General features: G+C 45.8%; 1 protein-coding gene across 1 annotated transcript in view; it reads left to right on the top strand.

Annotated features, from left to right (window-relative positions):
* Positions 1–286: 286 nt before the first annotated feature.
* The window catches only part of WWTR1 (WW domain containing transcription regulator 1), a 51675-nt gene continuing 39293 nt past the window's right edge, over positions 287–12668 (top strand). The window contains exon 1 of the mRNA XM_051626476.1: positions 287–911. Coding sequence (XP_051482436.1) covers positions 520–911 — 392 coding nt within the window. The 5' untranslated portion in view covers positions 287–519. The remainder of the gene's footprint in view (positions 912–12668) is intronic.

A 12668-nucleotide genomic window follows, 5' to 3' on the forward strand; every position in this document is an offset into this window, starting at 1 on the left:
GGGAGAGGAAACGCCCCGAGTTTCCGCGAACACAGAAACAACGCCTGGAGCGGCGGGGCTCGTGGCCCCCGCGGCGGGCAGGGCCCCGGGCGGCCACCGCAGCGCCCACCGCAGCGCCCACCGCAGCGCCCGGCCCGCCACCTTCGTGCGGGACTCGGGCGGACGGCGGGGCGGCAGGACGTGAGGACAGGCCCGGCGGGCCCGGCCCCGATCCCGGCGGGCTCCGGGGGACGCCCCAACTTTCGGCGGCTGTTGCGCAAGTGCGGGCGGGGCCGGGCCCGGGCTGCGGGGGCGGGCGAGAGGGGCCGGCGCTGCCCGGGTCCCGCCGCTGCCCGGCCCGGGGGAGGGCCCGCCCGGGACACCGAGGCTGCGGGCGGGGGCACAGAGGCTCTCTGCCCGCTCCGGCAGCGCGGCGGTGATTCGCCCCCGCCCCCCGGCTCCGAAGGGCACGTCCTCGGCGGCGCCGGGCCCGGCCGCTGCCTGCCCGCCGGGACGTCTGCGCCCGCCGTCGGGGGGACGATGAACCCCGCTGCGGCGGCCCCGCCGCCGGGGCAGCAGGTGATCCACGTCACGCAGGACCTGGACACGGAGCTGGAGGCGCTTTTCAACGCGGTGATGAACCCCAAGCCCAGCTCCTGGAGGAAGAAGATCCTGCCCGAGTCCTTCTTCAAGGAGCCGGACTCGGGCTCGCACTCGCGGCAGTCCAGCACGGACTCGGGCGGGCCCCCGCCGCGTCCCGCCGCCGCCCAGCACGTCCGCTCCCACTCCTCACCCGCCTCGCTGGCGGGCTCGGCCGCGGCCCCGCAGCACGGCCACCTCCGGCAGCGCTCCTACGACGTGACGGACGAGCTGCCGCTGCCGCCCGGCTGGGAGATGGCGCTCACGCACACGGGACAGCGGTACTTCCTCAAGTGAGTGCGGCGGGGCCGCGCCGGGCGCGGGAGGGTTGCGGGCCGGGCGGCGGGGGCTCCGCGGGGCGCCCGGGGTCCTGCAAGTGCCAGATGGAGGCGAAAGCCCGTGCGGGGAGCTCGGTCCCGCTGCCGCGGTGCGGGGGGCGGCGCGGGGGACGGGCCGCAGCGCTGCTTGCAGAGCCGGCCCGGGCCTGCCTGGCCCGTGCTGCTTTCCTGCTTGGCCACACGTCCAAGGTTCAGAAACTAGTTTTTTAAAAAACAAGCGTAAAAGCGGTTGTTCCGGGGAGTCTTCCAGAAGGTGGGAGCGGCAGGCTGTGCCGGGACCTGCCTGCGGGACCTGCCGCGTCCGCACCTCGGGGCCCGGGGGCCCCCGTGCCGGGCTCTGGGCAGCCGGGGCACAGCTGCCTGCTGCCCCTTCGGCCGGTCCTGGGCCGGAGCGTTTCATTTGGTACTTGGAATTTCGTTCAAAGCGGCCTGAAAACATGTCATAAACGTAACCTGTGGTAAGGCAACAGTGCCTTATTTTGGTGGAGTCTGTTATCTCTGCCCCAGATTCCTGGCGGGTTAAGCAGCCCTGTACTAGCAGGTAAAGGCAGCGACCACAGGTTTGCTAACGAGGTGAAGCGCCCGCCGGGCGCGTTGCGGGGGCTGAAGTGCCGGGCTCGGGTGATCTCTGGTTTGCTGCAGCCGCTCGGCCAGGAGCGCAGTGTCTGCAGCTCGTCTTGGACCCTCTGTGTGTTCAGCCGCAATTCGTGGAGCGTGGTGGGGCTCCGGGGCAAGGGAGAGAACGCTTCCTGTTCAGGAGAATGAATACACGCATAACGTACGTGATTCTGCAGTGATTTCTTCGCCTCGTGGCTGTGGAATCTCCACAGCTTTACTCAGGAACCCAATGATGAAATTATCCTGCACAGAGTTTAGATTTTTTGCCTCTTGTCACAGTCTGAGTTACTAGCAAAGCAGAAGAACACATTTTGTTTCTTTCTGCCCTTCTGTGTGTTTCTGGGTATGGTTTATAATAGTGGGTGGACACGTGCCAGGATCCAGACTTAGGAGGCTTCTATTCATCTGGTTTATGACCTGAATGGGAAGATCTCGTTTGCTCTGCATGTATTTTTCTCACCAGTGCAGGGAAGCAGCAGCTGGCTGACAGGAGCACTGGGACAGAGCATTCCTGAAGATGTGTTTTATGTAAATTCCTGCTTGGCCCAGGCCAGCAGGTGCTTTCAGATACCTCGGCTGAAACTTACATAATGTAGTATTTTTCTGCTCTTTGGTTTTTGACGAATATCAAAATGAGCTCCTGTGGTTTCACCTTCCTGCCACACATTTCTGACACAGTTTTCCAAGCTGGTGGGTTCTTGTTGCGTAGGCCAAAAATGCAAGTCCTTTACTAAAAAAAGCTATGGATGAACCCTCAGTGTCTTTTAATTTTTTTTTTCCCCAAATCCTATCAACAGTAATATTCTGATGAACAACGTCATTTTTTAATATAAAATGAAGTGTCAGTTGTGTATGTGATTTTTTTTTTTTACTTGTTAGTCTCTGATTTCTTTCCCCAGTTTTATTTTATCCAACAATTTTTCTCATTTTGGTAAAAAATAATTGGAGTAATGTGTTTGTGCTTACAGTGTATTTCTTTATACCTCAGTGCTTTTGGGAGTAATACTTAGCTATAAAATAATCAGATACGAGTTACAGTGAGTTACAGTGTCTTGCAAGCAGTGTAGTCTTTTTCAGATGAAAACAGAGTATTCTGCAGAAGTTTAAGGTTGTTTATGGAAAGCAGAATTAAAAACTATGTGCAGTAATATCTAGGGTTGATGATTCTGTTTTGTCAAATTAGACATACAAGGTTACATTTTCCCATACTCAAGGCCTGTCTGTAAAAAAAAAAAAAACAACCTGACATTTCTTTCTAGCTGAATGATAAAGATTTATTTGTAGTCATTAGCAAAAGAAAATTCAGGCAATTAAAAGCACATAGTCAAATTAGGACCATCCTGTTAAAGCCTTTATGATCTGTTGACGTTAAAAATGTAATTTGTTGTATTTAAACGTATTTTCAAGAATTATGAAAGCAAAGTAGTGATGGGACTTTGAATGAGCAGGGAACTACCCCTGCTGACCAGCAGTCAGCTTCAACTTGAAGCAGTTGCTCCCCTGCATGTCAGTTCCTGCAGAAATTTTCTGGCTGTGGCTGGAAGAAACATAAGTAGCCTGGGGACCACTCCACCCTGTAATTAAACACCGCAGCAGTGGGGGTTGGAAAGCAGACTAATGAACACACACTTAGGGCAATGTTATCTGAGGCATTTTTTCTGTGTGGGCAAGTGTGGAAAAAAATGTAAGTGTGATTTATTTCTGATAAAAAGGGTTTCTGGAAAGACAGATAAACTGCCTTGCGCAGCTCTCGTGTGAGTAAGTGGGGATATCAGCTGCATATCGATCCACATGCTGAGGTGTGTACACATGGTCTCTAAAAAGAATTTTTCAAGTATTACTGTCCACTGATTTGTTTTTAGGTGGTTCAGCCTCGTATTTCACATGAAGACTAAGGTTTTGATGTTTTCTCAGTGTGTGTGCAGTGCTTTTAGGGCAGCCTCTGGTTTCAGTCTAGAAGGTAAACAGGATATAGGGACTATGGTGTTTGAGCTGTACAGATTGCTGAAACTGTTCCTGCTGTATCTTTGTCACAGTGTGGTTTTTAAAGTGTTACACTGAACATTTGCCATACCGGAACATATTTGCCTGGTTTCTGTTAGTGGAGAAGCTCTGTGTAATGCATTCATGATCAGTTTTATATACTGAACATGTTCAGCAGGGCAGCAAGAGAAGGAAAGTAATGTAAATACTATGAAAATACTTGTTTTTAAATTACAAAACAAATAATATTAAGATAGTCTAAATGCTCAGATGTTTTCCATATATAGGCTTTCCCTGGAAGCCATTTGTGTTAATTCTGTGGAGAATGTGACTATTTTATATTGATGTTGTGCTTGGTGCTGTACAGCATTTGTCACTGAGATACTTTTCTGCCTCAGAAATGCGCCACAGCCAGAAATGGGTGAGGAGATGGACAATGTGTGAGCCAGTTACTCTGCTGAGTTCTGAGAAGAATGTGGAAAACACTGTCACCTCTGGCCACCACTTCTGCCCCATGATTCCAGCACAGTAACTGACCGACACAATCCATGCCCTGCAAGGTCCAGGCAGCTTTCTTTGGTCCTCGCACAAAAACGGTGTGAAGCAAGAGGCCTTGTGTCCCCGCTGCTCGTGGTGTCCCGTGTTAGGAAGTGACACTTACTGAAGTGTGTGGCTTTTGGAGCGTTTAATCCACACTTCAAGGGATGTGTTTTGTTCCCCATCTCCAGTGGTTATTTGTGTGGCACTCGGTGCCCCAGCTGTTCCTCCTGCCAGCATCCCTTTGTTAGAAATGTTATCATGTGCACCCAGAGTGGAGATGTGTAATTAGTACTAGTGACTTACCTGCAGTGCTTGGATCTGCTGAAGAGTTTCTCACAGACAGGAGAGCTGTGATACGATGCCAGAGTTTGCTTGATGGAAACCCAAGTGTAGCTCACCTTTGTAACTCAGTTTAGAAGAGCTTAGGAAGTTCTGAGATGGGATGTGCACATCAGAACTGAAGCTGCCAGGGGCGTCTGACGGCGTCCAAGGTCTGTCCAGCTGCTGCTTTGGCTGGGGCCTGCAGTTCAAACGCTGGCTTAGTGGTGGTGTCAAGCCAGACAACTTCCTTAGCCTCGGAGCAAAGGAGAGGTGGTTTTTTATCTTCCTGGGATTAGCATGATGTATGGAGACGTTTCAGCCTCTTGATTCTGAATTCGGCCAGATCTCCTTCTGGCAAAATTTGAGTGGTTGGTCTGTGTTGAAAGAGGCCTCTAGTGTCATCAAGTCAGCACATGAACTCTGCAGACAAATGCAGTTTGGTAATTTAATTCCTACAAATGAAAGTCATCACAGCTTTAAAAGTTTCTCAGTCTAATATGCATGCGCAGAATGCAACCATATTTCAGATACAACTGTGTGAGCTTTAACTGCTGTGCTTGGCAAATATATTCGATAATAAACACTGACAACCTGTAACTGCAAATATTTAATAATAATCAGTATACAAAGTTTGTTTTTTTTAATTACATGGAAGAAATACAGTTTCCTGGTAGTATTTAGGTACTTTTTTGATTTATAATAATGTTTCCTTATCAATGTGTTCCACCAAATAACGAGTAGGTTCTCATGATTGAATTCTGCTTGTAAAAAAACATGTAACTTGATAGGAATGTTCAGACAGAGCAAACAGTGGAGTTCATGTGATCACTTGAAAGTCTACACTGAGTTTTTTGTTTTTGAAGATGTTTGCTAATGTTATATTTTAGATAGTTCTTTTACAAGTGCATTTAAACAGAGTATCTGTACTGCCTAAGAAGATTCTATATGATTAGCTCTTAAGTACACTGTCACCAACATGGAATTTTTCATCTATTTATTTTTTTTTATTTTGTGTTTTTTTAAGGTTTAATAGATTAACTTCCATACCCAGAGCTACATTAGAAGTAATGAATTGAACTGAAGCCAGACCTGCAGTGGTCTCCACAGGAAAAAAATAAGTTTGACTATAGTAATGTCATTTCCTTGTGCTTCCGTCCAGCAGTGTTTCTGCAGTAATGGATGCCAGTGTCATGCATCTGTCATGACATGAGCTGAAAATACAATTGCTCTATGCATTAATCATTGGAAAATGATATCAATCAGTGTATTTTTAGACAGATGTGTGTAGAATAGATACAGGTGTTAATTAAGAATCCTTCCATGGAAACGTTTTTCTGGAGCCACCTGAAAGGGTGTTTGCTTTACTGATGGTTTGGGGTTGCTCAAAGAAAAATGAGCAGCAGTTTTAGAATTTTTGTGAGGTGTTACACTGACCGTCTGAGGAGTGACCTGCCCAGCCAGCTTCACCCCATGGTTGGGAAGCTACTGACAGTAAGCGGAGCTGTCAGCTTCCGAAGCTGATGAGTGTGTCCAACTTTGGACAGGGTTGACAACGTAGTGTCTGTGAGGTCTCTGTCCTTTCCTTTTTGCTGTTCACTCCTTCAAATCATGTTGGAAGAGCTGGTTGTTAAGCTTTGACTTGTTTCCTGTTTGGATGCTTTGGGTGAAGCTGAAAATTGGTTTTACCCATAATTCCGCCTCTTTGATTAAGGAGGTTATTACAGGACAAGAGCTTCTTTGTAACTGCACGTTCAGTGCTCTGGGCCTGGCGTGACTCGCCGATACCGACTGTATGGAGGCAATTAAACCCAAAGGAAATGTCATGTGGGCTGAACTTCCGCATACAGACTTGTGGCATTTTCCCCTTTTATTTTAAAGAGAGAGGTGGGCATTATGTCAGGTGGAGGTGGGCTTTTCTGTGGTCTGGGGATTTCTTTACATCGATTAAATCAAAGTCCAGACCTGGTGTGAATGCCAGTGCCTGTGGCTGCTGCATCAACTCTTCCGGGATGTGGAACTTGGGAACAGTGCATGGTACTGCAGTATTCCCTACCTGTGACTATTTTTAAGGCAGATGTGACAGAAGCTACAGTGAAAAGACAGATACAGGCTTGCATAGAGAACTGAACAGAATGTCTTGTGTTAAAACAAATAATTGCTTAGAGTGTCACCACAACTTACTGTAGTGTCAGGGGAGGTGTGAAGGAGGACTGAGCTGTCTTGCATCTCCTCCTGGCCACAGTGGAGGGTATTGATCTGTCCCTAATTCTTCTTGGGTTCAATATTCTGACAGTCTTTCAGGTTTATGAGTAGAAGGGCACTTCCAGGGTACACTTGATTTTTTCCCCATGCTGTAAATAATCCTTTTTTTCTACCTGTGATCAATCTGCTTAGTTTATCCACTGCTGGTGTTTTCATTAAATGTTCTGTGTTCCTATTTTTCAGTGATTGATTTGTAAGCAATGGTGTAAGCATCACAAAATGAAGTAGTAGTCTGTCAATAAATTCTTCAAGGTTGTTCTGAAGTGTATTTTGTTTCCAAAATCAAAACCTGTATTTGAGCTGAGAGATTCTTAAAGGCCACTAGCAGATTTAAATTCTGAGTGGTGGGTTTTTTTCAAAGAATTTTGAGAGCTTCTTGATTGACATGTTTTCTTAGGCTTCACCTTCCCTGTGAAGCCCTAGGTACAGCTCCATCAGAGAAGAAGGAAGCAGGAGTCACAGGGAAGCTGACCTGGGCTGCAGGAAACAGCCGAGCAGTTCCTGTTGTGCTGCAGTGGGTGACTCTTAGGAAATCACATCATCTCTCTTCATCTCAGGCGTGCAGAACTAGGAGTATATGCTTTCCCACTTTCTAGTAGTGAAATGGCATGTTAAAGATTGAGGCTGTAGCAGGAAGATCAGAAGTATCTGTAGTGGTGCTGATAATGCCGGGCCTGTGCATTTGGCCATGGAAACTTTGTGTTGAATCAGATTGTGTCCCGGAATGAACGCCAGGTTTCTGCCCTGTGGAAGCTGTCTTGAAATGTGGGCTTATCTCCTTCTGCAGTGTTACTGTTCGACGTGGCCACAAAGCTGGTGTTTCCATAGGGCGACTTGGGCCTGAACCACCAAATACTGGGGTGCAGTCCTGGGACATTCCTGGCCTTCCTGCCAGCACCAGGAGTTCAGAATCCTTGGAGAAGACTGCTGGCCCTGTGGTGTCCTTCTCCTGTGGCCTTGCTTGCAGAATCCAGTGATAGTTTGTGCAAACAACAGCAACACCCCAAACGTGTTTGGAGGTCAAACAGAGTTTTTCACAGGAGCAGACTGCAAAGATGGAAGAGTAAGGCAGCTTGTTGGATCTACAGACCCGGTTTTCACAGGCTTCCTTACCTGATTAATCCGTTGGGGAATCTGGGTTTCAAGTCTCCTGTTCTTTGAAAAGGAGGAAAGAAAAATAACAATACTTGGCTGTTTTGTGTCTGTTTGCCTAAGCAGCCTTTTGTACACATTAAGGTGCAAATGCAAATGTAGTTTCCAGAATTTTCTCAAAATACGGTATTTTCAAAAGTTTCAGGAATAAAAGTAACTGCCACTCTAGAAAGCATTTGGATTGGGTGCTTAGCTGGAGAGTTTGGACAGAAGCAGCGTTTCACATGTCCAGGTGCAGCTGGTATGATTCCTGGAGTCCCAGAGGAGGGCTGGTGCCCCTGCAGCCTCGGGCAGTCTGTCCTCACCGGGGTGTCTGGGGATGCTGGAGAACGGCTGCACGTCAGGATGGGGCACGGTCTGCTCGGGGAGGCCAGCACTGCTCAGCTTGCTGGGGAGCAGGAAAAGGTCATTTACCTGACAAGAGCAGGATTTAGTGTGGGGGTTTTTCACAACAGGCTGTGTTGTTCCACGTTTTTGACACTGCATTTTCCCAGCCACGTTTGTCGCTCCACTCATCCTACTGCATGAGTTTAGACAGAAACGTGACTGCTTTTGCCTGGAGAGGTTAGGGAGAAGTATTTTTTTTTTTGCAAGTGGATGTGGCTTAGTTGCATTGGCATGTGTTGAAAATGAGGATTGGATGTGATGTGAGGGTAGTGTGAAAACTGGACCAGATTTGGTGGTGAACAAAAGTGTGCATGTGTGGCCTGCAGGGGCAGGGCAGCCCTGGGGCAGGAGGGCAGCGGGGACGGCCGCTCCCGTGGCAGCCACCACTTCAGTGAAGGCTCTTCCAGCCAGGGCATGAACTTCTCTCAGATGCTGCCATCACTGCTTCTCAGCCCTGACATCAAATGGTAGATTATAATTTTAGACAAAACTGATTTTTCTTAGAGGTGGCAGAGGGTTCTGCTTCTTTATTCTTCTTTGATATTTGTCATTTTCAGTTTTATCTGCTGCTGAAAGACTTTATAACAGTGGAGAACCTATATGAAACTGCCACTGCAAGAGGGTGGACAAGGTACAATTGAATAACTAGAGTAAAAGATTTCTAGTGAGACTATTTACAGTTTATTGAAAGTGGAATACTAAATTATTGATATTGAAGATAAATGAAGGTTTTGCTAAAGATTCAGCTGGGAGTGGTCAGTAAAGTGTTTTGTAAAAGGTGTCTTATCAAAGCTAGGAAAGATCCTAGTTTGAGACTTGTGACATTCCCAGGATTAAAAAGGGCATCCTTTTTAAATTCTGCCAAACTTGAAAGCAGGAAAAACATGTTGAATCAGCCATAATATTAAAAGGAAAAAAAAGAGGGGCATGATTCCAATTTATATTTAAAAAACAGCTATTTCTGAAAATTTTTGAAGCTACTGATCTCCTATAATTTTACTTTGTTCTTTTTAGACTTCTTTGATTTTATTTAATATTATTTGCTTTAAGTTCCCTCCAAAATAGATTAAAGATATAGAAAGCTCAGTTTCAAAGTTATTCTGACAGCCTTGTAAAGGCCTCTGTAGATAATTGTTGGTACAGAGATTGTGGATGTGATCACCTGTAGTGGGCCCTCAGCTGAAGGTCACCCAGCCAAAGTTCTGTAAGTTTTCCAGCCTTGGGAATGCTTGTTGTTGTTCTTTTTGTCTTCCTTTTAATTTATATCTGGAAAGGGAAAATAAGGTTCTCTGGGAAGTCTGAGGCATTAGGCAACAGGTCAGTTTTTTTCACTGTCCCACGCAGCCACAGATAATTGGACCAATATTTGAATTTTTAATTACTATTTCACTTCAGGATTTGGGTTTTTAATGTATTTTTTTAGAGGCAATTTCAGAGGGCTTTCATTTTGTTTGAAAGGTGCTGTTGGACTTGTTCTTCTATGACTGTTTTATAAGACAGCAGAAAAAAACAAGTTGATGTAACGGAAAGGCAGAAGCTTAGCTGTTCTGGTAGGCTTTTAAAGTGTTTGTCACCTCTACAATCTAAAAAAAGCATTGCAAAACCTGTAACTAGATAATTTACTGGTACAATGAAACATCTTTCGGCAAAGATGCTTTGCAAAATGAAACTGGTGATTGTTACACTGATTGTTGCAAATCTCAAGTTTGATCTCACAAATCTGTACTTGAGCTAGATTACTCTTGTGAGTCGGAATTATTTAATTAAGCACTTTGAAGACCTCCCTGCTGGCTGGCGTTTCGTGGCAGGGGTGTATCTGTGGCAGGGATGTAGTTGGAGAAGCTGCAGCTCAGGGCAGTGGCTGGGATTGCCTCTTCCCAAAGGGAAGTAAATAAGTAGCACATTAAGAGGTACACTATTGGGAAATGTACTCTAATTTACTAAACTTGTTTTGCTTTGAACATAATGAAATATTTTGGACTTCTCTATGAACAAAATGAAGAATACAAATAAAAGGGAAAGGAACTAGAATATGTGTAGAAGTTGTACTTTTCAGATTCCAGACCAAAAACCAACCTAGTCATGACAGAAATAGAGAATGAAGTGTGGAGCCCTGCCAGCAGCATCTTGAAACAGCAGGGCAGGAATGTCGAGGGGCTGGTCGGTGACCACGGGCTTGAGACATGTCAAAGGTGCACCTGCAGGTTATGGGGCCAATCATCATGCTGCTTTTGGGTGAAGAAAACCAAAATTCTAAAAATATTGGGTGCTGTATTACTCAAAACATCCACTGAATTTTGAGGTTTTGACATGCTGTTTTTTAGCAGTTGCTGTAGGTCTCTCTTGTAACAGAAGTGCATTAAAAGGTGAAAGAGAAGCAGAAGCTTGTGTGTGAAACAAATGGGGGTTCAGTTAAGATACAGGAGTGCCCCGTTTCCATGTTGTGCTACTTTTTCTGTAGATGCAGACATTTTTGTTTGCATTTATTTGAGTAGTTTTGGGATACTGGGTGGTTTGTTTTACTGAAAGTAGGCCTTCTGCTGAGGGTATTGTCTCAGGAGCGTTTCCTTTTTCTGTCAGGATGGCCTCTACTAGAACGGTGTTTTCAGTAGTCTTTTTTATCTTGGAGAAACAAATGTCTTGATTCATTTTTCTTGAAAACACAGGAAGCTGTAAAGAAGAGAGACTGAAAAAAGGCGTACTCTTAATTGCCTTTTAATTTATAAAGGTGTAAAGAAAGCTCAAAGTAACTGTTAGATACTGAGGGGATATTGCAGTTATACTGTTTTTGTCATGTTATCTGAATCTCATGTGAAGAACAGTTTAAGATGAGCCTGTTCAAACAAACAAACAAAAAAACTGCCAACCCCCCCCCCCCACATTAAAACCTCAAAGCAGCTTCAGTGCAGCAGTGTGCATTTTGAAAACATCCAGTCTGTGCCCCTCTGTGTCACCTGTCAGTGTTCAGTGCTGCTGTTGCACGATGGCTGGTACAGATTCTGACTGTAACCAAGTGCTTGTCAAAGTAAGAGGAAACAACAAATGGGGACATTTGAGTTGGAAGGTCTTTCTGGCCTGTATGAGTTTGAGATTTATTTTTTTAAATGGAATAATATAATTAATCATAGAATCAAAGGTTTGGGTTGGAAGGGCCTTCTCTTCTCCAGGCTGAAACACCCCACAGAGAAAATGTTCCAATTTGTTCTAGTAGACTGAAAAAACCCAACATTTTGATAATCACGCTGTTAAGCATGGCTCTTTTTGCTGTAGCAATGATTAATCCTAAAAGCAGACTCCTCTCAGATCTGTAATTCTGGCCTTCCTGTCTGCTGGAAACACCTTTTACCAAGGTGGCTCCCTGGGAGGAAAGCTGGAGTGAAACAAGCACACACACAAATCACATCTCCCTACAGAGGGATGGTGATTCTGAGCACATGCAGTCCCCACCTGAGGAGGTGTTGGTGCAGTGCTGTGCCACAGGTACCAGTCTGGCTGTGCAGAACCAGGTGCTCCACTCCAGACCTGTGACTGTTCTTTCCCCTGGGGCTCCAGTCTTCCTTGTTGCAGTGTGTGCAGGTGAAGAATCATTCCTTTCCCACAAGCATTGTTCAAATGTAAAGATTAGGCCTTTGTGTTTTAATACCCATAACAGCTGGAGGAAGCTTAGAAATCCCAACAAATGCATTTAAAAAAAGTCAAGGTAAAAACCTTGTTATTCTGATCTTTTTGCTCTCTGACAGGTCTGAAATGAACTCCCTAAAAACTGCAATGAAAAAGCTGTGCTGAAAATGGATTAAGTTCATTTTTTGTCTCTGTAGAGAAATAAAATAAATGCTCTGTGGAAAGATTACCTTGACTGTATTTAGAGTGCTTGCAAAGTGCAGAACCATCAGAAAGGAATCTGACCCTGTGTAGTTGAATTCTCTGCCTTGAAGGCAGTGCTGGGAGAAGCCAGATTCCCATCCAAACAAGCAGTGGTGCCACTTGGTTTGCAGGCTTTGCTGATTCCTTGCACAGAACACTTCAAATATATTTGATAGTTTGTAACTGCCAACAACCTGTTCTGCTGGTACCAGCTCAACTCTCTCAGGCTTTTTGATCCCAAGCTCCAAAATTGCTTTTAAGCTTTTGATTGCAGAACACAGATTTTCTCATAATAAACAAATTTGGCTATTTTGGAGTGGAATTTTAAATTTATGACTATACTAGGAACAGCGGAGAAGAAGAAAAAAGACCTTACTAAAATTCCTCTTGGTGCCATACAAAAAGAGCATATCCCTGCAGGAATTCCCCCTGTACAGACGTGACATCTGTCCTGGTGTCGTGCATGTCAGTGTTGCAGGTTGCCTCTTCAGATGGTGCTTTAGACACCGGCAGAGGAAGTGTCCTCTGATCAGTCAACGTCCAGCCTTTTGCAAAGGCTGCTTTTGGTGCTTTGCCTCAGAGCCT

Source organism: Apus apus, chromosome 8 (assembly GCF_020740795.1).
Source record: "Apus apus isolate bApuApu2 chromosome 8, bApuApu2.pri.cur, whole genome shotgun sequence".
Lineage (NCBI taxonomy): Eukaryota > Metazoa > Chordata > Aves > Apodiformes > Apodidae > Apus > Apus apus.